A 25,218-nucleotide genomic window follows, 5' to 3' on the forward strand; every position below is an offset into this window, starting at 1 on the left:
CAGAGCTTATGAGACATTATGCTAGAATTAAACATACCAATATGAAAATTAGAAATGGCAGCTAGTTGTACTCTAATGGTAGCGGAAGCTGCACCAGACTGAAAAAGCTGTGCTAGAAATTCAAGAATTTCATTTCATGGACTGGGGCTGAAATAGGATCCAAATTTCTAGATTCTGCCCAGTAAGAAAATAGTTTCCATTTACTAGCATACGTTTTCCTCATAGTAGACTTATGTGAGGAAACAATAGTATCACGGACTGCTGGGGAGAAATTGGAAAGCCTGGCTAAGGTTGGAAGTGGAGTAACCAAGCTGTGAGCTGGAGAGTTTGAAGGGATTGGTGCAACCCGCCTGATTGGTGAATCAGAAGATCTGGAACCAGGTACAGAATCCATGGTTGATCCAGAAGGTGGAGGTGTAAGAACGGGAACCATATTTGTCGAGGCCAATATGGGGCAATGAGGATAATTTTGCAACTCAACGATTTTGCTTTCTGTATGAATCTTGGAATTAGGGGAAAAGGGGGAAAAGCGTAAAGGAGTCCCTGAGGCCAATCATGGACTAGAGCATCTCTGGGTATATGACCTGGAAGAGGAAGTAGGGAGAAGCAGCTGCTGCATTTGTTGTTGAGAGGAGTGGCAAATAGGTCGCAGCAAGGCTGTCCCCATTTGCGGACGATAAGATCTGCAACTTTCTGATTAAGAAACCACTCATGAGGCATGAGGATAGCTCTGCTGAGCCTGCCCGCTATAACGTTGGATTTCCCAGGGATGTGCATTCCTATCAGAAAGCGTTGGGAGGAAATCGCACATTGCCACAGTCTGAGTGCCTCTCGACACAAGGGGTAAGACCTGGTCCCGCCCTGTTTGTTGATGTACCACACCACTGACATGTTGTCGGTTTGGACTGCAATGGTCCCAGAAGGAAGAGAGCCTTGAAGGGCTTGCAACGCTAGGAGAACCGCTCATTTCTAGGACATTGATATGCAGATGGTACTCGTGAGGTTGCCAAGTGCCTTGGACGGTCCTGCCTAGATAATGCCCCCCCACCCTATCAGGGAGGCATCCGTGGTCACTGTGGCTACTGGAGGGGGTTGCATGAAAGTTCTGCCCTGAATTATTAGTGGGGAGACCATCCACCAAGAAAGGTGCCTTTTGCATGTTTCTGTGATCAGGATCATGTGAGACATGGGTAGTTCCTGGAAAGACCACTGCGTGAAAAGAAGCCACTGAAGGATTCTCATGTGGAAACGTGCTAATGGGACAAGAAGAATGGCAGCTGCCATGGAGCCTAGAGCTTGGAGGACATGTCTGACTTGAACCCTTTTGCTCTGCATTAGAATTAACACTTGTTGACGAATAGTGGAAACTCTTTCCTGTGGTAATCCTGCAAACATTTCTTTTGTGTTTAATTCTGCTCCTATGTATGTAATAGACTGACAGGGCAACAAGACAGATTTTTCGAAATTTACTGTAATACCTAGTTGAGTGCATGATGTGATTGTATAATCCCGTGCCTCTAAGAGTTGGCGCCTGGTGGTAGCAGTCAGGAGCCAGTCGTCTAGATAGGGAAACACCTGGAATCCTTGATGCCTCAGGTGAGCCGTGACTACTGCCATACACTTGGTGAACACCCTGGGGGTTGAGGTAAGACCAAAGGGCAGAGTTCTGAACTGGTAATGACTGGCCCCTACCCAGAAGCGAAGAAATCTCCTGGAGCATCTTTCCATCTTGATATGGTAGTAAGTGTCCTGAAGATCTATCGAGCACATCCAATTGTCCTGACCCAGAAAAGGGAAAATGGACTGCAGTGTCACCATCCGGAACTTTTCTTTTTGTACAGATTTGTTCAATTTGCTGAGATCCAGTATTGGTCTCCAGTCCCCTGTCTTTTTTGGTACTAAAAAGACTCTTGAGTAAGTTCTGGATCCTAGTTGGTCTGCGGGGACTTCTTGAATGGCTCTTTTTTCTAGCAGTCTTGAAACTTCTGTGACTGCCTGATCCCTTAGATTGGGTGGGATATCTGGGATGGTCTTTTTCGATTGTATGGGGGATTGATGGAAGGGAATTTTGTAACCTCCAGATATGATGGATAGTACCCACCTGTCTCTTGTTATATTTTTGCCAGGCTTTTGGGTACACTGAAAGTCTTCCCCCAACTGCCTCCAGAGGTGAGCAGTCGGGCAACCCTTCAGGGATGCTGGAAGGGTTTGGCAGAGAAAGTTTCTCTGTCACCCTGGTTTTTAGGTCCCCCTCTGCCACGAGGGTGGCATCTGTTATTGTTGTTTCCCCCTCTGCCCCTGGGGGAAAAATCACCACGTGTGTCAGACAAGGGTCCCTGGGATTTTCGGAACCACATCTTTCCGCTCTTCTGACCCTTGGGATAAGGTCTGGAAGGAGTAGAAAAATGGACTCCCACAGCAGAGAGACTCTTGCCTTCCTGCTCACACCTGGTCAACATGTCTTTCACCTGAGGCCCAAAGAGAAAGGAGCCATCAAAGGGAGTATTGGTGAAGGACACTCAAAAGGGTTCCGCAAACTGACACAGCCGCATCCAAGCAAGTCTCCTGAGAGCCACACCAGTCCCTGCAGCTCTGCTCACTCCATCGGCTGCATAGGAAATCAGCCTCATGGAGGAGTCAACTATGGAATTAAGAGTCACAAGCTGAGAAGCTACTTTGGCTGGTGCTCTCTCAGCTGTAGGATCTTGAAGGGTATATCCAAGCTCTTTCAGGAGATCCCTTTGAAGATGTGTAAAATGGCATAGATAATTCAGGGACTTCATTGAAAAGGTCACTGAAGCAAACATTCACTTTCCATATCTGTCCATCGTCTGAGACTCTATGTTCGGAGGATGAACAGATGAAGAGGTCTCTGCTAACTCTTTCATGGTGGCTGCTGCTACCACCATGGCATCAATGGGCACACCTTTGGAGAGGAATTGCTTGTCCTTGGGGGCTGTAATAAATTTGTTTGGTCTCCTCGAAGTAGGTTCCACAGAATCTGGAGCTGACCAAGCCTTTCAAGCCACTACAGACATGAGTGGATCGAAAGGAGGAGATACCCAGGAGGTGGAAGGTCAGGAACGCAATGTGTCCAGGTATACAGACTTGTCCTCGGTAGGGGCTAGGGAAGTCCAGTCCCTCTTCTGTCTAAGCATTTCAAGGATGTCTGAAAAGGAAACATCTTCAGAGGGAGACCATGGGGACCCTTCCGATTCATCCATGTCTGTATGTGAATTGACAGACTCAGGGGAGTATATATTCTTCCTTTTGCACTTCTTCTTCTGGGGAGGCTCCTCCGAGTGATCAGGGGAGGCTTTGGAAGAAGAGGGATCACCCAATGGGGTGTCCTGGGGCATAGGTTCCCTACACTTGGGGTCTGGAGCAGGAGTAGAGGTTGTCACAGACACCACGGGGGGGGGGGGGAGCTGATGGAGCTGGCAGTAGAGTTGGCTCAGGGGACAGCACACTCTGCATGACCTCGAAGGCGTCCTGACCTCTAGGCAGAGAAAACTCCAGCTCCGAAGAAACAGGAGTCTCTGCATCGAGGGTGATGGCTCCAAGGCCGATGTTGGAGCCGAGCTCACCTGCGCCGAAGCTCTGATACCTGTTGAGGTGGGCTGGACAGAATTTTTGCCAGTGCCTGTGACTTAAGCAACCTACTTACTACTCTCTCCACATCATGATCCGATAATCGAGAGGATCGAGAGGAGTGGGAAGAATGATGGCTGCGTTCACTCTGTAACAAAGGTGACTGAGGTGCCGAGTGGATGGACTCCAAGGATGGTGACCTCAGTCTCTTATGGCTCTGAAGTAGCAGATGCAGCCGATGGAGGAGTTGTCTTGTCGGTGCCAGCCGGTACCGACATACTTGGTTGGTCAAGTAAAGGAGTCGGCTCCGAAGGTGGAGCCAACGGCTTGACAGACTTAGGGGATTTCGCTGGCTGAGTACTTTTAGCCGGAGAATCCTGAAGCTTTAATAATCCCCAAAGGATTAATTTGTTTTTGCGCTCCTGCAGGACCCTTGGACTAAAAGCATGACATATAAAACAGGAGTCCTGCAGGTGAACAGCGCCCAAACAATATACACAACTAGTGTGCTCATCTGTCAGAGACATTTTCTGACAGCATGAGTCACACTTTTTCAAGCCAGATACCTTGGTATCTTTAGACATTATAGTAACAACAACCACAACAACAATAATGAAAAGCTATACTACAAAAAACAAGAACAAAGACTTTTTTTTTTTTTACAGTTAAGGAATAGAAGGAAAGCCTCTAATTTAAATGGCTATCCTGGAAGGGGGGGGGGGGGCACTCTAATTTAAATGAGTTCAAGGGAACAGAAGGCCTGAGAGTTATGGAGCTATGGCCAACAAAGCTAAAATACACAAGAATGCAATAAGGGATAAAGGAATATTATCTAGACAAAAAATAGACAAATACTTGACAAACTTTCAAGAATAAAGAACAATATATAATAGAAAAAAGATTATACTAAGCCTGAGCCGGTAAGGAAGCAACCACGCAGCTGAAGCAGCAAACAAGATCTGGGTAGCTGACACTGGGCATTCTGGGATAAGGGGTAGCCTTGAGCCAGTAAACAGCTCTCGAGCTATAGAGGATGGCCGAGTCGGAGCCAAGGATTGGCTCCTAACCCAAACAGCAAGAACGAAGGCGAGATGGACAACTTAACATCTAGAGTTCACTAGAGGGTTTCAAGGACTGTGCATATTTTATTTCCTAAATAAACAGTAATTTTTGAGTGCTGCCATTCTAACCAAATGCAAAGAAGACTTGGAATGATAGAGTAGGGCATAACAATCTCATTAGTGGCCCCATGTGAGTGTGGGTAAGCATACAGAATAATCTAATGCATTATGGGAAAGAGACAGACCAACCAAAATCAAAATTATGTTACTATGTCCACCTCATATGAGCATTATGAGTTAGAACAAAAGAAAAATGAATGACTACTGCAGAGACGCTACTAGGCCATATAGCACTGAGATAATATAAAAATATATTTGCTTTTTCAATTTTTGGGCAAGTGGTCCTTTAATCCCACTCTTACAACCCAAGGAGATAGTGTGTCATGTTTTCCTGCTGATACTACACCAAGTAAACTCAGTTAATAAACAGTTTAATAAAAATGAAGAAGGAATCTTACAAACTTACCACATTATACATAAGCTAAATGAACCCAGAAGACAAGTACTTTGACTTTCAAAATCAGCTAGATGTATGACTTGTGCAAAAAAAAAAAACAAACACAAAAAAAAACCAGCACCAACAATGGAGTCTAACTTGAAAAACAAGACATTTATGTGAAAACACAGTTACGTGATAAACAAAAGTTAAAATACCTATTTCCTAAGCAATGCACAAACGTTTAAGCAAGCTGTAAAAGTACGAATAATGTAGAATAAAAACCAGCATCTATTTTGCTGTATTATTTCAAGCACATCTACTCAGACTATAATTTAACATTATTATTGTTGATACATTAAATAATACATTTGAATAACCGATCTTAAACCAAAACAACCAAACTGAATCACACTACCTAAAACAGAATGCCTATGAAATCCAAAAGTTCATATATTAAATGCAAGGAACTAAGTATTCATGAATGAAAATGTATACCCTGGGGGAAAAGAAAACAGCCTTTGGTGTTCTTAATAAACTTATGGCAAGGCTCTGGACTTCACAGGATGACAGCTTCCAGTAAACTTGAAAGAACAGCTGAGGGCATCTTTAAATGTAGGTATGTGTCTCGAATGGATGGCGCAGTGGTGCAGCAGTAGCGTTGTCACCTCACAGCAAGAGGTTTTCCAGTTCGATTCTTGGCTGGGGTGCCTTCTGTGTGGAGTCTGCATGTCCTCCTTGTGTTCATGTGGGTTTTCTCCGGCTGCTCTGGTTTCCTCCCATGTTACAAAGACATAAATCTGGAGCATTTCTTTCTAGGCCTGCGCTGAAAATTGGCTTCCTTCCAAGTTGGAATTTCCCAGTAAACAAATGTTAAACAAATAAAAAATAAATAAAAAAATTTTAAACTGATAATCCACAAATAAAGAACTGCTACTGAGTACTTCTAAAACCAAGAAACACCAAGTAGTAAGAAAAAATCCCTGACACTGTCAAAAGACACACCAGCTGTTTATTAACATCCAAAACGTACTAAGTGCTTTCACCCATCCTTCTGTGGGCTTCATCAGACTCTGATGAAGCCCACAGAAGGATGGGTGAAAGCGTTTTGTACTTTTAGGATGTTAATAAATGGCTGGTGTGTCTTTTGACAGTGTTGTGGATTTTTTCTTGCGACAGAGTACTGTTGTTGGGCCACAGTCATGAACCACCCATTACAAGTAAAGTGGATAATGCAGCATGCTTTACTGACTGCAGTATACCAGGCTCCTGGCCATATGTGATCTCAGTGCAGGCCATACTGCTGCAGGCACAACGAAAACACAAGTCATAGAAAGGCAGCTCAAATGAGGAAAATTCAGCTGCACATTCTGGGTAGTTCCATGACAGCCTTAAAAATAGCAATGCACTTGAAAAGTTGGCATATGCAAACTAAACACCAGATCACATAAAAGTTACTCAAAAACTGCTGGCAAAGAACATTAACAGAAATAGGCCCCATGCCTTTCTAGAGTTACATACAAAACATTCACTTTAACTTCAGCAGCATGAAAACACTATGATTATTCAAATTATTTCTACATGAATGAAGGTCACTCTGTCAAATCAAGAAAGATTAGTAAAAAGACATTAATAAACCAGCGATACTTTTCAACCTTTCAGCATTTAAAGTCCTAGCAGGAGCTATCAAAAATCATAGCAGAGGGTCCAGAATCATAGTACTTAAAATGTATGTATGCATAAATTCACATACCAGGCAGCTGGGGGCATGAATGTGCAAATTTGCCACCCCCCCTCGCACGCGCACACACACACACACACACACACACACACACACACACACACACACACACACACGATGGTAATCACCTTACAGATGCAGACTTAAATCATACACACACAGCTTGGTTTTACACATACAGAATGAGATGAATCTGCTCATAGCCCAAAGAATGACTCCCTTCTTCATCCAAATTTGAGCAGCACACAGTCTATTCAAAGTCAGAAAAGTGCAATAGCAGCATAAAGACAAAAATATGACATGAAAATCAATGGGAGAGTCCAGACAGATCTCTTCCTAAAGCAAGCATGCATGCAGATAAATAACATCGGGCAGCTGCTGTTCTGGCATAGCACTCAACCTCTTAACATAAAAATCAGACAAAGCCAAAAATAAAAAGTTATGTACTCACCATAATGCCCCATCTGTGTTGTCCATTTTCATTCTTCCTCAACAGATGGTTTCAGATCCAGGACTCAGATTCAACTAATTTCTAACTGATCATCGGATCCTAGAGCTCTCAAGCTCCTCCCTTTACTCATGATGCCTCACAAACCTAACCTACCTCAGATTAAGTTTACTTCCCCTAGATATAAAAGGACAATCTGTAACAGAAAACACAAGTGGTACAACAAAAAAGAGGAAGTTGAAGCTCAGACAAGGAACAGAGGATCCTACACAACTCTTTGACCTCTGCAGAAACAAAAAAGGAGGACGCAGGTGGGTGGGGAGTTGAGGAAGAATGAAAATGGATAACACCGATGGAATGTTATGGTGAGTACATAACTTTTTAATCTGATGTTGTCATTTTCATTCATTCCTCAACTGAAATCCTGGGAGGCCCCTAAGGAAGGATATTTCGGAGCACTGTTGAGCCAAAGGCCACTCTGTTCCTAGAAATCAAATCCAACTTGTAATGAGCAATGAAAATGTGTGGATTAACCCAAGTTGCAGCCAAGCAAATATCATCTAAAGAGGCTCTTGACCAAAAAGCTGAAGAAACTGCCATAGATCTTGTGGAATGGGCCCCTAGGAGGTTTTGGTAAAGATAAACCAAGTTACCACAGACAAAGGTTATACAATCAGTCAACTATTTGGCCAGTGTAACTTTAGATACTGGATTGCCTAACCTGGTAGGAGAAAAGGAAACAAATAACTGGTCAAATCTCCTAAAGTCTTTGGATTTATGAAGGAAGAAACTAAGTTGTCTATGCACAACCAACAGATGCAACATGTACTCTCCTTTGTTTGAAAAATCTGGAAAGAAAACTGGGAGATTAATGACCTGGTTAATATCTGACTCAGAAGCGAGCTTAGGTAAAAAGGGTGGGTTAGTTCACAATGACACACTCTCTTTGTGAAAAATTAGATAAGGAGGCTTTGAAGACAGAGACTGGAGTTCAGATACTCTTCTAGATGATGTAATAGCCACTAGAAAAATGGTTTTCCAAGATAAAAGTTTTAGGTCAGCTTTGGCTAAACTTCAAAGAGATATGTAAATCTTAAGTGGGAGAAGAATCTTTTAATGGAGGTCTAAGCAAAAAAGCATCCTTCAAAAAGTCCTTGAAAAATTTAGAAGCGGCTACTGTAGAGTTATTTTGGCCCATGTGGAAATCATAAATGGCAGCCAATTGAACTCTAATAGTTGAAAAACTAGCTCCTTCATTATAGACTGAAGCTAAAAATTCAAAGATCGCTGTACAGGTGCTGAAGAAGGGTCCAGATTTTTGCTAATGTCCCAGAGGACAATTTTTTTCCATTTACTCTTGTAAATTTTTCTAGTAGAATCCTTATGAGAAGATAGCAAAATATGATGGACTGGGGAAGAGAGCCTGGGCTGCAGAGCAATCAGTGGAACTGGAGAAACAATGCGGTCAGTTTGAGGCCTGTTATGTCTGGATGAGTCATGCCTGTCGGGTGAGACAGAAAGTCTGGAGTTGGATCCAGAATTTAGGGTGGATGCTGAAGATGAGGCCAGAAGAATGGGAACCAAATCTGATGAGGCCAAAAGGGTGCAATGAGGACAACTATGCTCTTCAACTGAACTGCTTTCTGAAGAAATTTGGGAATTAGTAGAAAGGCTGGAAAAGCATACAGGAGCTAGGAGGGCCAATCATGAACTACAGCATCTCTCGGTGACTCCCCTGATCAGAGTATCAGGGCACTTGTTGTCAAGGGCCGATGCTAAAAGATTGCAGCATGGCTGGCCTCACTGAAGGAAAATTCTTTCTGTCACACTGACATTGAGAGACCACTCGTGAGGCATCAGGATGGACCTGCTTAGTTTGTCTGCAATCAGATGGATTTCCCTGGGTTGTGTTTTGATATTAGAAAGTGATTGGAAGAGATCACCCACTGTCATATTCTCATAGCTTCTCGACAAAGAAGGTAAGATGAGGTTCCCCCTTTGTTTATGTACCAGATTACTGACAGACTGTCCGTCTGTATCAAAATTGTCCTAGATGGGAGAGTGTCTTGAAAACCCTGCAACTCTAGGAGGCATTGATATGCATCTTGGCCTCTTCGGGGGACCATGTACCTTGGACTGTCTTCCCTATGCAGTACCACCCATCTGAGTTGGGAGGTGTCTATGGTCACCGTGGCCTTGGGAAGTGGAAGAACAAAGGTACTGCCTTTGCGAAGCTGGTTTGAATGAATCCACCCCAGAAGATATCTTTTGCATGCTAAAGTGATATTGACTGGTATGGATAATTGATGTTGGGAGACTGGACCATTCAGTCGATAAGAGTCCAATGAAGCATTCTCATATGGAACCTGGGCAATGGAACAATGGTGATAGCTGCTGCCATGGAACTCAAAACTTGTCATATCAGTTGGGCTGGAAGAGATGAATTCTGTGTCCTTGTCTTGACTTGGGACTGCAGTGTGTTTATTCAAGTGGTTGGAAGTGAGCCTATCTTACTGAACTGTGTCCAAACAAGCACCTATGAGCTCCAGACTCTGAGATTGAGTGAGTCGAGACTTGTTGTAATTGACTGTTATTCCCAGTTGAGAATATAACTGGAGCAAGTAGTCCCTTGCCTGTAGTAGTCGATGCTTGATTGTGGCAGGAGGAAGCCAGTCATCCAGATATGGAAACACCCCAAATCCCAGCAGTCTCAAGTGAGCTGCTACCACTGCCATGCATTTGGTAAACACCCTAAGGGCTGTGGTGAGATCAAAGGGCAGTGCTCTGAACTGGCTCCCAGCTGGAAGTGTAGGTATCTGCTGGAGCACCTGATCATTTTGATGTGATAGCACACATCCTGAAGATCTATGGAGCACATCCACTCATCCTTTTGCAGCAGAGGCAAAATAGACTCAACTGTGACTATATGAAACTGTATACTGAAAAAACTGATTTGACTTGCTGAGATCCAGAACTGGGCACAAGTCCTCTGTCTTTTTTGGCACTAAGAAGAAGAATCTTGAGTAAGTTCCAGACCATCTCTGGTCTGGAGGGGACCTCTTAGATGAGTCTTTTTCCTAGATGTTTTTAATTCTAGAGATGCTGCTTCCTTTTGACTGGGTGGAACATTGGGGACTGTGGGAGGGGCTAGGGAAAATAGTCTGGCATAACCTCTGGATATAATTCTATGCACCCACAAATCTTTTGTGATAGATAGCCAGGCTCTCTGGTGCAGGGTTAAATGGCCCCTGACTGCCTCCAGAGAGAGACAGTTGGGTCTCCCTTCAGGAGCACTGATGGGTCCTATTGGAGAAAAAATCTCTAGAGCCTTGGTTCTGTGCCCCTGGGGGGACTTTCTCCATGTCAGTCCTGGAAAGGACCCTGGGACTTTTTAAACCACATTTTTCTGCCACCTCTCTGTTTCCTAGAGAAGGGCATTTGAGGGGTATAAAAATGTACACCCATGGCAGACAGGGTCTTTCCCTCTTGTTCACAATATAGTTTGTCTTTAACCTTGTGGCCAAATGCAGAAGAGCCATCAATGGGCGAACTGATGAAAGAAGACTTAAATGGCTTTGCAAAATCACATAAGCTCATCCAGGCATGTCTTCTGATGGCTAAGCCTGAACCCACCACCCTTGAGGTACCTTCCACAGCATGGACTATCAACCTCATGTACGCATTTGAGATAGATTGGAGGGTGGCCAAATGTGAGGAGATACTGTTACCATCCTTGGAAGACATGAACACCGAAAGAGATTTGGCAAGCTCCTTGATCAAATCTCTTTGCAATCTTTAAAATGTGCCAAGTAATTCAGCGACCTAAAAGCAAAGGTCAATGGGGCATAAACACACTTCCAAAATCTGTCCAACTCCATAGACTCTCTATTACAGGGACAGACAGAACTCTGTTCTGCCAATTCCTTTCTTGTAACCACAGCCACAGCCACAACCATGGCATCAACTGGTACTCCCTTGTTCCAGTGTGTACAGTCTTTAGAGGGTGCAATAATCTTATCCGGTCTTTTAGGTATTGGCTCAACAGTGTCTGGCTCCTTCCATGCCCACCAAGTGACTAAGTCAATGAGCTCATTGTCCAGAGGGGGGTACCCCAAGAGGTAGATGGGCCAGACCCGAAAGCCTCTAGGAACACAGATTCTTCATTGAAGGGGGTATTGGAAGACCAACTACTTTTTTAAGAGCTCCATGATGTCTCCCAAGGAGACGTTATCAGGTGGTGATCTAGGGGACCCCTCCCCCTTATCTGTTAGAGATTCTGGGGGGAATCTTAGTAGTTCCTCTTGCAAGTCCTCTACCAAGGGACTTCCTCAGTGGGGTGTTCTGGGGAAGTGTCAGAAGAGATAACGCCCTGATGGATTGGTTGGAGGCTTGCTCGGGTTGGCTTACACATTGGAAGAGATGGTCAAGGCTAAGAGCATAGAACAGCATGAGGCAGGGTTGTCTGATCCAATGATGGCAGGGTTGTCTGTTCTCTAGCCATAGATAAAACCCTCTCCACAACCTCAAAAGCAGAACACCTAGCCTAGATGGATCTTCAGCTTCTGCAACCGCACTTAAGTAGGGAGTCGGACCCAAGTTATCCAGGCTCTGAGGGGAACAGACAGCTCCTAAAGCTTCAGAGTTGACTCCAAACCCTCAGATCTATAGCTGATGCTTTGACTCTGAGAGTCATCTGGTGTGGAAAGAATCGGTGCTGGTTGGCTCAGAGGACCTATTGGAGTTGAAAAGCAAACAGTCTTTGGATCCAAAGTAGAGACCCCAAAGGATCATGGATCTGACAGCTCCGAAACAGAAGGACAGACTGGAGGAGGAGATACCAGAGGGGAAGTGGATGGATGTTGGCTCCCAGACCCAGAAGAGGTCAGAGTTTGAGACAATCCCCATCTGTATTTTTGCTATGAGGAACTTCCTCATCATACTGTCCACGTTTGCTTCAGAAAGGCTTCTGAAAGATCGAACTGAGGACGTAGTGGAGAGAAGCCTAGAATGCCTTTGAGACTACTCCTTTAGGAATGTAGAGAGGAGCCTGGATGAAATCGAATCTAATGGAAGCAGTGGGGTACAGATCCAAGGAGACCTTAATTTTTGAGTCATCAGATCTGGCACTGATGGATCCAACTTTTTCTGAATCTTAGCAGAAGACTCCACTAAAAGAACCACAGCCAAAGTTGAGAATCAATCTGAAGACCTTTTCCAGGACTACTTGTCCTTATAGGTTCATAGGTAGGTACTAGGCTATTAGCCCTAGGGCCTATATATGCCTAGCCAAAAAGGTACCCTGGCTTTCGCCACCCAAGAAAATTATTTTCCTGTGCCCCTGTTGAGCAGAGCCACAGAGGTAATCCCTGAGGTGAATTTCCTATTTCCTATCCAATCATCAAGATTTTTCTTAAAGAGTGCTAATGAGGAGCTTTGTTTGATATAGATAAGTAACTTGTTCAGACTATGGGAAGTCTCTGGGACAGGAATCTATCCCTCCAGCATGTTCTGTTTATTGTGGTGACAAGGTTTAGGTCCCTAGAGCGTGTAGCTCATAGGGATTGGGATTTCTTTAAATGGAGCATGTCCAACAGCTCTGGGTTTGTCATAGCTTTGTATGTTAGGCATGTTCTGTTTATTGTGGTGACAACGTTTAGGTCCCTAGAGCGTGTAGCTCAGAGGAATTGAGATTTCTTTAAGTGGAGCATGTCCAAAAGCTCTGGGTTTGACATAACTTTGTAAGCGTGTAGCTCAGAGGAATTGAGATTTCTTTAAGTGGAGCATGTCCAAAAGCTCTGGGTTTGACATAACTTTGTATGTTAGGCAGAGATCGCCTCTGAGTAGGCAATATGCGATGGAGTAAACCTGGAGTTTTTTGAGATGGTCTGCGTAGGGCTTCTGTTTGAGGCTGGTAATCCTCTTTGTGATATATTTCTATGGCCTTTCCAGTTGTTGTAGATGTCTTGTGAGGTACATACCAAAAGGGGTGTTGTACTCTATAAAAAATAGAGTAATAATTTCCTCACAAGCTTTCTATATTGTCTTGGATAAAATCTTACAGACTTAATAATCTACTTAATAATCTGGTTAAATAAGAGGTACCACATCATTATAAATTTTATTTAAAATACATAAGGGTTATATATTATTATGACCGCTACTAAGTAGGGCAGGACCAGCTCGAATGTCACTCTGATGCGGGAAGGGATGTGAATTTAACATATGTACCAATAACACTTTGTTTTACAGCACAATAAACCACTCCCATGCCTGATAAAAAGTATATATATATTTAGAAAGCTTGTGAGGAAATTATTACTCTATTTTTGTTTTACTTGTATCGCTTGTCTGTGTACTTAATAAAGGATTTTTGACTGGAAACAGACTGCCTGCCTTGCTTGGATTACTTTTGAATACTTAGTAATGCTGTACAATTATATATTTTCTATTATTATTTTTTGTTTTGGTTTTGTTTGGACTTAAGACAAGTTTAAGTTCGCTACTTCTACTACTATTGTCTGATCTGATTAATATACACTGATTAACTAGAAATTTATGGACTGAAAATCTTCCACACAGAGAAGTTTCTTAGACTGTTGTAAATATTTCTGTTACACACTTAGGGTAGTTACTAGAATAACACGCTTTGCATTAGCCTTGGTTTTTTCAAGATATGAAGTCATAAACTCAAATGTCTTGCCATTACCTAGTGATTGCAATCTTAGTAATTTTTTAGAGAACTGCAGATTTTACAAGGACAGAGTCAGATACAGCCAAGAGATAATTTTGTCTAACGTTCGGTGTATATACTCAAACAATTTTACTCCTACTACTGGCTCTGCTCATTGAAGTCTTTTTTCAGTGCCAGTGTGTTCTCTTTCCACTTCTCTTTTTCGAAAAGCAAGTAATCTACAAACGTTCAAGTCATTTTCCACTTTATGCAGTACCCTTTTTGAAATTGTAGCAGAAATGCTAAACATCTAACAGCAATTGTTACTTGTCTGTTTGACTCTATTGTCCTCTAGGACATCAGTCTTCCCCTGGCTCTATTGGCTGAAATCGGAGCCATCTTAGGTCAAAGAAGAATGGAGAAGCAGACACAATTTTATACGGTAATATCTCAGTGTTTTGTCAAATGTGGTGCAGCTGAGAGGAATGGAACTGGCACTCCATGGTAATTCTTTTTAAGAAACCTATGACTGAGGAATGTGATGCATCTTTCAAAAGTACAATGATATAGCCTAAACAAACAAAGCTAACTTGTTAGAAAGTGGAAGAAAAGTGCAAGCAGTGTTGTCCTTATCCCTAAAATGAAAGGCTCTGTTTACATTTAATTCATCAGTACATGATCTCACAACAGGAATGAATGACTGTCACTTCAGATTTCCAAACCTAGATGATTTAAACAATAGTGCTACATTTTAATTTCACTTTCTTAGGTTCATAGGTAGGTACTAGGCTATCGGCCCTAGGGCCCATACAAGCCTAGCCAAAAAATGTACCGAGCAGAGCCACAGAAGTGATCCCCGGAGTGAATTTCCCATTTCCCATCCAATCATCAAGATTTTTCTTGAAGAGTGCTAATGAGGAGCTCTGTTTGACATAGATAGATTCTTTGACAGCAACCCTGTTAATAAGCACGAAAGGCACTTCATGTTGGCAGTATTACACTCTATATCAAAAGTGGAGAGTCTGGAAAATGATTTTGCTAAAATGATGGCTTTGTACTCACAAAATCCCTGACTTCCTTACAATTCAGATACAAGCATTTTAAAATTCAGTTCTGTCTCACAACGGATGGACTGCCACAGTATTTGAATCTATGTCTACTGTCCAAGTGCTTAGGTTTACTGCTAGATATATAAGATTAAGAATGAATTAATGAGAAGTACTCCAAACTGTTTCAGATTCCCGACAAACTACTAAAGCAAAGCAGAATCTGAAAACAACATTTTAACCAGACATGAACGAACATCCAGAAAAGGAATACAAAGGACTGACCCAAGATGTACAATATAACATGTCTTAAAAATGTCTGCGAATAAAGTGCACAAAATAGTATAGTTAGTCACTACTGCCTACAATTTAGTTTCCTGTCATCTTTTATTATTTTCCTTATTTTGTCAGCACATAAAACATAATGCGTTCCATTTTGGTAGCACACTATATGCACACTATATAATGGTCCAGATTCAATAAAGCCTACACTAAGTGCACACCATTCTGAGTGAACAGACAACACAGACATAACTCACACCTTCTTCCTCCTAATTTTAGTTTTCCTACTGATATTCTTGCAGCTTTAAATATTGACAGGGATTCATACAGGTTACCACAAAGTGTAGAATACATGTACACTTAGTGTAATCTTTTTGAGTGATTAGAAAGCACAAAAAATGTGATAAGAATTTTATTGAATACATATCATATACACTTAGTGTAGGCTTTATTGAATCTGGCCCTTTCACATGCCCCATTTCTCCTTTTGGGATTAAATCAAGGCATAAAGGCAGTATGTGCTATAGTTTTATATAGACAATACCATATAAGCTACACAACACAATACTGAATTAAGCCATACCTTATCGCACTTGCAGACAGGTGGCCATATGAACCACCTCCAGAAGAGCTGCTGCGGGAGCTATTCAGAATTGTAACCAAGGAATTAGGAGAAGTCCTTATCATGGTCTGAAAGTCAAAGCCAGGATCTGACAGAGGGGAAATTGACAAAGTGCGCTTTCGACTTGGTCTTGCTGAGAGTCTTGGATTAGGAAACCTGGAGCCTGTTGAGTTAAGAAAAAAAAAAGAGATAATGTAATGTATCATGCAACATCTCACAGTACAGACCCCATTTATTCAACACAGCCACTGGTACCTAGCGTGACTTACAAAAGTGACTCTTGGTGACAAGCTCCTCACTCCCCACCTGTGATCTACTGGATACAATTGAAGAAAATTAGGAAGAAAATTTATCTTCTGGTGCCTTACTCTGGGGAACTCTGTTTATTAATGTGCAAGCAAAATGATAAATTGCTAAACAAAAAGAAAAGACTTAGGTGTATTAGCCCTCTTATTTCTAGTGATTTATGTATCTGAAGACTGCTTAGACATTCACATCATTAATTCACCACAAGCAGTGAGACAGTGGATAAGACCTTGTTACAAATAAGTCAAGACGATATCATAAAAAGCAGGCACAGAAACAGCAAATAAACTTCAAAAATACTGTACTCAGATTGAAACACATTTTGACTAAAATTTATTGTAGCTTTCCACAGTTGCCGCGGTATTATAAGCACTAGCAACGCTACCAGCACAAACTGCACAGGATAATTTATTGTACAGCTCAATGAAGCTGTTATTTATACAGCATTGAATTTACAGTTCTACTTGTGTCTGATAATCCAACACATATTTTACATCTCTCTTACACTAAAAATGTACACAGTAGACGCCAGCTTTCTAAAGCTGGAATATGGTAGATAAAAACTAAGCTGCGACTTTTTCATATCTTATGGGAGCTGTACCATTAGATGTCACCTGTCACATAAGCTTGTAACATTTGGCAGTTTTAATTTCTAACAGCATGCTATATGTTTTTGTGTCTGTTTTGCAAATACATATATATATATATATATATATATATATATATATATATATATATATATATATATATATATATATATATATATATATATATATATATATATATATATATACATATATCATGATAACCAAGTTATATTGTCCTTCAGCTATGGATGGGTGTGTATGTGCATGCATACATTTATTTACTTATTTAACATTCATTTACCATGAAAGTCCGACTAGGACAGAACCTATTTTCAGCAGAAGTCCAGGGAGAAACACTCCAGATACGTCTTTGTAATGTGGGAGGAAACCAGAGCACCTGGAGGAAATCCACACAAATGCAGGGATGATTTGCAGACTCCACACAGAAGACACCCCAGCTGAGAATCGAACTGAAGAACCTCTTGCAGTGAGGTGACAGTGCTAACCACTATACCACCGCCCTTTCCATTACATACATACACCACATATGGTTACCACAGACTAATAATAGGAAAGATTACTGCAATTCCCAACCTTTCTATGCACCTAACTCTTCCAAATCTCATATCCTTAAAACACACACACGCACACACACAATCATACAGTGTAGTCCAATCAACCACAGACATGGAAAGAAGCTTAGTAACCAGGTACCTTATTTTCTGTTCTAAAGTTGTAGTTTACATTTTCTCATGCAAATATACTATTGTTATTTACATCTTCCCAAAAAAATAGATTTTCGATAAGCATAAATTAGTTCATGCAATAATTCCAAGCAGGCAAAGGACATGCACAGCATAAAACCAAACGATTTATTTAGTAAAAGACATGCAAGTGCTTTCGTGTAGTACTCCTATGCTTCATCAGACATAAAATTCTGTAACAAGCCGAAACATTTTAAACACTGTTAAACCAATCACTGCTAGTAACCTTTTTCCCTCCAATTAAACAATTAGTGGAAACCAAGTGATTTAAAGTAACCTAACACTTTAGCAAAATAAATACATTTTTAGTATGTTCCAACCACAACTTATATAATAGATTTCAGATATAATAAATAAGCCATATATTACAGATATCTAAACAGTGTAATATGCATCATATGTAAACTATTTCATCATGCTTCTACAAATATACTAATGTTTTAGAATATTTAATGCTGAACTGCATCAACAAAGGCTGAAACAGTCTTGCCATCCACATCGTTAACTAAGTATACACCTTAAATGAAGTTTAACAATAAAAAACTTAAACTGCTACATAAACACTCATCAGTCTACTAAGATGTTCAAAAAGCAAATACATAAACAAACAAAAATATTTATAAAAAATAAATATGAACAAAACCAAACATCATAGCAAATACTGCTCACATAAACAATGAGTGTATATAAATGCACAATAAAAACAGAAAATAAATGCATAAATAAATAAATTATGTATGAAGAATATGTGCATATATAGACATGCATCTTTTATAGTAGTTACAGTTGTGTCTGCTTATATATATATATATATATATATATATATATATATATATATATATATATATGTGCACATATTCTTCATACATCATTTATTTATTTATGCATTTATTTTCTGTTTTTATTGTGTTTTTATATACACACATTGTTTATGTGAGCAGTATTTAGCTATGATGTTTGGTTTTGTTTATTTTTTTTATAAATTTTTTGTTTGTTTATGTATTTGTTTTTTGAACATCTTAGTAGACTGATGAGTGTTTATGTAGCAGTTTAAATTTTTTATTGTACACCATTTAAGGTGTATATTTAGTTAATGTGGATGGCAGGACTGTTTCAGCCTTTGTTGATACAGTTCAACATTAAATTTTCTAAAACAGTACATTTGCAATAGCATGATGAAATGGCTTACGTATGATGCATATTACACTGTTTAGATATCTGTAATATATGTCTTATTTATTATATCTGAAATCTATTATAGAAGTTGTAGTTGGAACATACTAAAAATGTATTTATTTTGCTAAAGTGTTAGGTTACTTTAAATCACTTGATTTTCACTAATTATTTAATTGGAGGGAAAAAGGTTGCTAGCAGTGATTGGTTTAACAGTGTTTAAAATGTTTAGGCTTGTGATAAAATTTTATGTCTGATGAAGCGTAGGAGTACTACGTGAAAGCGCTTACATGTTTCTTACTGAATAAATCGTTTGATTTTATGCCATGCATGTCCTTGCCTGCTTGGATTTCTTGCATTATATTTTTGGAGCCTGGTCTGGACTTTATCCGGTGCAGTGGTTTTGTTTGGATTTCTTGCATTATATTTTTGGAACTTGGCCTGAACTTTCTCTGGTGCAGTGGTTTTGTTTGGATTTCTTGCGTTATATTTTTGGAGCCTGGTCTGGACTTTATCTGGTGCAGTGGTTTTGTTTGGATTTCTTGCATTATACATTTGGAGCCTGGCCTGGACTTTATCTGGTGCAGTGGTTTTGTTTGTATTTCTTGCATTATATTTTTGGAACCTGGTCTGAACTTTATCTGGTGCAGTGGTTCTGTTTGGATTTCTGGCATTACATTTTTGGAGCCTGGTCTGCACTTTATCTGGTGCAGTGGTTTTGTTTGGATTTCTTGCATTATATTTTTGGAGCCTCGTCTGGACTTTATCTAGTGCAGTGGTTTTGTTTAGATTTCTTGCATTATATTTTTGGAGCCTGGCCTGGACTTTATCTGATGCAGTGGTTCTGTTTGGATTTCTTGCATTATATTTTTGGAGCCTGGCCTGGACTTTATCTGGTGCAGTGGTTTTGTTTTGATTTCTAGCATTACATTCTTGGAGCTTGGTCTGCACTTTATCTGGTGCAGTGGTTTTGTTTTTGCCTATAAATTAGTTCATGTCAAAGCTCAAATACCAGGGTTGTATGGGTTTATAACAGTAGCCAAGCAGAAACCCCTAGCTTCCACCAGGGCCAGCACCACTTCAACAGGTCCCACTGCATCTTTGGGTTATGAAGCTGGCCACAGCATCCCACCCCTTTGCTGGACCCCCAGCACTGGACAAGACCGTCAAACCCCAGCATGACTGGGAAAACAGCCATTACACTACTAGGAGGAACCTTTAATCAAAAAGGATCCATCTGGATGTTTTCAAAAATCCTGGTAATGGCAGTCCAATTATGGTGGTTCAATACATCTGAAGGAATCACTAAAATCCAAATAAACAGAGTATTGTCCCTTTTGATTAATTCTGAAATTGCCAGATTGATGGCTCTGTAGCAAGAGGGACCAGACAGATTGCAGAGTAGTTAGTGTACTTAGTCACCTCCTCCCTGGTACCTGGCTCCACTGTAAGACAATGCCACATACAACAATGCTACATACAACCATCCCTGGTTAAAAGTGATTTATCCTGCTCGACCAATCATGTTGCTTTAGTCTTAACATCAACTGATGACTACAGCTGGCACAACAGACCATGCGAAATCCATCCAGCATTACTACAGCTTGAGAACATGCATCAAATAATTATCAGATGTGATAATACAGAAGATATAAGGTATATAATTCAAGAATACAAATGTCCCATACTTTTGGTTTTATCACAGCACTGCACTGGAAGCAGACAAGAAGCTTACTGCATACAGCCAGCATGGAAGCTCTTTAGAAGAGGTGTAGTTACCTTCTCAGTACAAATTATCTCAGTCTGGCCAAGCTTTCTTTATGAATCAGAAAATGTAAGGCACAGAAGCCTCAAAAGTTTACCTGCTAGTCTTGGTATTTTTTAAAATACACTTGTTCCTGCTACGCCCGCAAGTTATCATGTCTTTCCCTACTTACTACTTACAGAAACCACAGCCAAGGAAATTAGCTGTGCAGAATCTGCAGGGAATAAAGACCTTGTTGAGACTGACTCTAGTATGGCACTGTGAAAAGATAAGTGGGAGGCCACGGCCGCCAATGAAATACCACTACTCTTATAGCAGTCTTGTGGCAGCCAAACTTTCACAGTAACATTGCTTTCTGATCCTTCAATATTGGCTCTTTGTATCACTGTGGGGCAGAATTCACCAAGTGTTGGGTTGTTCACCCATTAATAGGGAACATGATCTGGGATTAGACCATTGTAAGACAGGTCTGCTTTACACTACTAATGATGCTCATACATTCCTCGACCCTGGGTATTTCTCACTGAGGGTGAAAGCAGTCCACAGAAGGCTGTCTGATCTGCAAGGTCATGAATGGATTACCATGGACCTCATTAACAGGGACCCTAGCAACCTCCAAACACTAGACCCCCACACAGTTTGGCTTTGTCAAGGGGAGGTCATATCTGTTAAATCTGGTTGACTTCTTAGAGACAGTCGTCAAAGCAGTGGATGAGGGAAAGACTGTACACACTACCTACCTTCACCTGGCCAAAGTCTTCAACACTATTCCCCACTCAGGCATAACAGATAAACTCTCTCAGCTAGGCATCAATCCATATGTTACCAGATTGGTAGCAAACTGGATCACTGATAGAACCCACCTAATCAAAATAGGGAAAGCCACCTTAACCAGTAGACACGAAATGAGAGGCATACCACAGGGATCAGTCCTGGAGCCACTGTTATTCGGGATATACTTCTCTGAGATGCAGGCCAAAACCAGTGGGGTATGGCTGACCAAGTCTGCAGATGACTGAAAGCTGGATGCAGTCATCAATTCCCCAAGTGATATGGACGTCCTCCAAGAGGGTCTCACCCAAACAAATGACTGGTGCCAGACACGTGACCTCAAGCTGAATGCCAAAAAATGCATCATCATACCCTTTGGGGATAGTGACATCCCCACATATTATCACATTAATAACGTCCTAAGCATGCAATCATGAGGGATTTGGGCACCCAGGTTGATAGCAACCTGACTTTTGATCACCATGTTGCTTCCATTGTACAGAAAGCTTTTGACATCTCCCACCTCATAAGTATGGGTATCTCATCCAGGGACAAGTCATAATATCCCTGTATTCTTCCCTTATAAGGCCAATTATTTAGTATAATGCCCCCTTTGGCATGTACCTCGCAAAGCACATGCAGCAGCTGGAGAGACCACAGAGGTTCCTCACCAGGAGAATCTAGGGCCTCAAACATCTACCCTACACAGATAGGCTAAAAGCCCTGTCCCTCTAGCCCTGTCCCTCTACTCAGTTTCATACAGACTCCTCAGAGGTGACCTCTGTCTGGCATACAAAGCAATCTCAGACCCCGCCTTGATACAGTAAACTCTCACTTAACCAGCACCCATGGGGATTGGTAGATGCCAGAAAACTGTAGTTTCAGTTTGCTTGAGAGCTACTATTAAAAACAGGCCTGACTAATACTGTACCCTATACTATTTGTTTGGTTTGACTTGTTCTCACTTTGGGAAAACAGGGAATTTATTCTTGTCTTCCTTTTTAAAACTCAAACTCTAAAAATGCAAGGTATGTTTCTGCAGGGGGAAAACAGAAAGTGCAACACATGAAAATTGTACTGTTTCTTTGATTTTTCTTTTTTGACAGTTGCTTGTGAGTGCCGGTTGCTGGAGTTATGGTTAATTGAGAGTTTACTGTATATTTTATAATGATAATCTTCACCTCCACTTCCACCACATGTCAGAACAGACAAGATGCCTCTCTCAGGCATCTACATCAAACAAGTATGGGCAACATCATTCTGTCACCTTACTAATGCAGACAGTGTATGTCTACACCCACAACAGGCAGCCATCAAATGCACACACACTCCTGATATGAAAAGTCAGAATTTATGCCACAGTCTTTTCTCTCTCTCATGGCTTTTGATAGACAGAGAATCCAGATAGAGTTGTCACTGTCTCACACTGCCACAATCACTTACCATTTGTATCATCATATCATCATTCAGATACAATGAAGTATCAGCACAACATTTCACAGATGCTAATGTCAATCACAGGAGGTGCAGGAAGGAAACAGACATGAGAGATGAAAGTAAAGTTGTGAATCTATTGTTATGGTGAATTTTCTGACAAACGTTTTATAAAACTTCCTTCATTTTGTATCCCTGCAGTCATAACATATGAGTAGAATGACAAGCTGTGTATCGATGATACATGAGGAAGCCAAGCTAATACACCTTGAAAGATTACGGTCTTTAAATCTACCTCTAGTCCTAGACTAGCAATGCAGCATAATGTTCAGTACACTCAGGCGCAAGTTGTTGCCTCACAAACTCACTGGCTAACCTTCATCCAAGGAATCTAGAAAGGTGGGTGCTGTCAGGGGTCTCAAAGTACTTAGGTCAACAGCCATAACAAAATCTTGCGATGATGGAGAACACTGGACCTTGTGTAAGTTGCAGTCAAGAATGAAGATGCCAGTATAGCTTACAGCAGTAGTACACTGGTATTACCCCTTAAATGTTAATAGAACAACACATTTTGCATCAACATGCATATTCCGAACAATAAGATGTATGAAACTCTAATGCCCTGACTGACTGTAATCCTCAGCAATTTACCAGAAAATAAAAAATAACATTATAAGGGTCAAGGCAAAAATATGACTCAGGATCAGGGATGCCACAAAGTAAATAGAACAATGGGTTTTTGCATCAAGGTGTATTTCCTCAGTGACAAGTATGAAGCTCGAATATGTGGCATTGACTGTAAGCCCCAAAGATTTACAAAAAAATAGCAAGTGGCAAGGCAAAAGATGATGCTAAAAACAGAGATGTTCTGCAAAATCAGACAGTTGTAGAAAACGTTTTGTTAGTTTTATGCACAGTTTGGAAGTAACCAGTTTTAAGTAGTTGACAAGGTTTGCAAGAAATTTTAAGTTTGTTTGCTAGGTGTTAGTGATCTTTTACAGTGGTGATAGTTAAGAATGCTACAAAAGCACTGCACAGTTGTCAAACTTTATACTACTGCAGTAACATTCTAAGTAACACATAAACAAGCTACCGCAGTCCAATCTTCTTAATTATTGCCCAAAATCCACTGCAGCTGGGAAGCCACATAGAGATGCAATGGTTATACTGAGGAAGTCATAACTTAATCTCTACAAATGAAACAAAGACTGCATTACAAGTCTTAATTTCCTGGGTCCTAGAAACAGAGACCTATTGGTATTTTACTAGAGCCATCAAGTGTAACAACTGTGAGGGGACAGCTACAGGCCCCTGACCCTGTACCGTAGATGTAGGTCCTCCCTGACAGGAACAGAAATGGTAAGACAATGCTCTCTAATAGAAAGGAGAGACATGGCTCTTTAGGTAAACAAACCACCACCGTAGCCTGATACTTTCCTCTAACTTCTAAAACACTGTAAATGAAATAATACTGGGGGCGGGACATAAAAACAGGTTCCCTGATAAAAGTCTCACTCTACCATCCTTGGCTCTCATTCAATATCTCAAGAAGTTGAGAATTCATACTGACATGATGACTGATTTATAAAGGGGACTACTAGACGCCTTGGATTGTCCAGGAGTCTCGCAATCTTCCCCACTCCATGTACAACGTATACGTCATCAAGATTTGAGGAACAGGAAGGAAAATAAATGGCCTGTCTGCATTCAGTTGGGCAACTAGCATCTACTACTGAAGTTCATGAAACCAAACAGTGTAACAAGGGAAGTTTTAAATCTAGGGGTCATCCAAATGACAGCAAGCACACTAGAAAACAAGGCTGAAACTTAGTACAGCTTGGCACAAACCCCATTATAAAACTTATGGCTGTGTGATCAAAGATACAGAGAAAGACACATGTGATAATCAAGACCACAAATGATCCCACTGGAATGTGACATTATCCTGACCACACGAAAAAAAAAAATTAAAAATCACCTAAATTGAATCCACCAGGATTCCTATAAACACATCTTCTAACGAGGAGCACAAAGCAGACTTCCCTCTGTTGACTGACTGCCCAAAGGAATAAATGAAGGAGATGGCAAAAAGACTGTAAATGTAGGCCCAGAAGTAGGTTCAGTCATCTGGTCCGATACAAGGGTTATGGCCCTTGACTGAAGGCTATTCTTCCTTTGACACGCAAGATTTAAAATCCTAGAAAAAGTTAAACATTAGGTCATGATCTCAGGAAAAGTTTCTAAGAGAAGCAGACTGAAAAGCTGGAACAGTGACTGAAAAAAGAGTAAAAAAGGACTAATATTAACAAGTTGGCAAACAGGGATGATAGTGCCACCTGAGAGAGGAGAAACTCATTTATACCAAACAGAAAAGCAAAAGCAGAGACAAATGTGACTGCCTGAAGGCTCCAACAGGTGGCAATATCTGTTCATAAAAATCTAGAACATGGATGCCTTACCA

The 25,218-nt window shown here is 41.0% G+C and overlaps 1 protein-coding gene across 1 annotated transcript in view; it reads right to left on the reverse strand.

Moving 5' to 3' along the window:
- The window catches only part of GLI3 (GLI family zinc finger 3), a 1,844,924-nt gene that overhangs the window by 547,074 nt on the left and 1,272,632 nt on the right, over nt 1–25,218 (reverse strand). Inside the window, exon 7 of the mRNA XM_044064809.1 lies at nt 15,919–16,120. Within this exon, the coding sequence (XP_043920744.1) occupies nt 15,919–16,120 (202 nt within the window). The remainder of the gene's footprint in view (nt 1–15,918; nt 16,121–25,218) is intronic.

Source organism: Protopterus annectens, chromosome 3.part0 (assembly GCF_019279795.1).
Source record: "Protopterus annectens isolate FY-2018-M chromosome 3.part0, PAN1.0, whole genome shotgun sequence".
Taxonomy (NCBI): Eukaryota; Metazoa; Chordata; order Ceratodontiformes; family Protopteridae; genus Protopterus; species Protopterus annectens.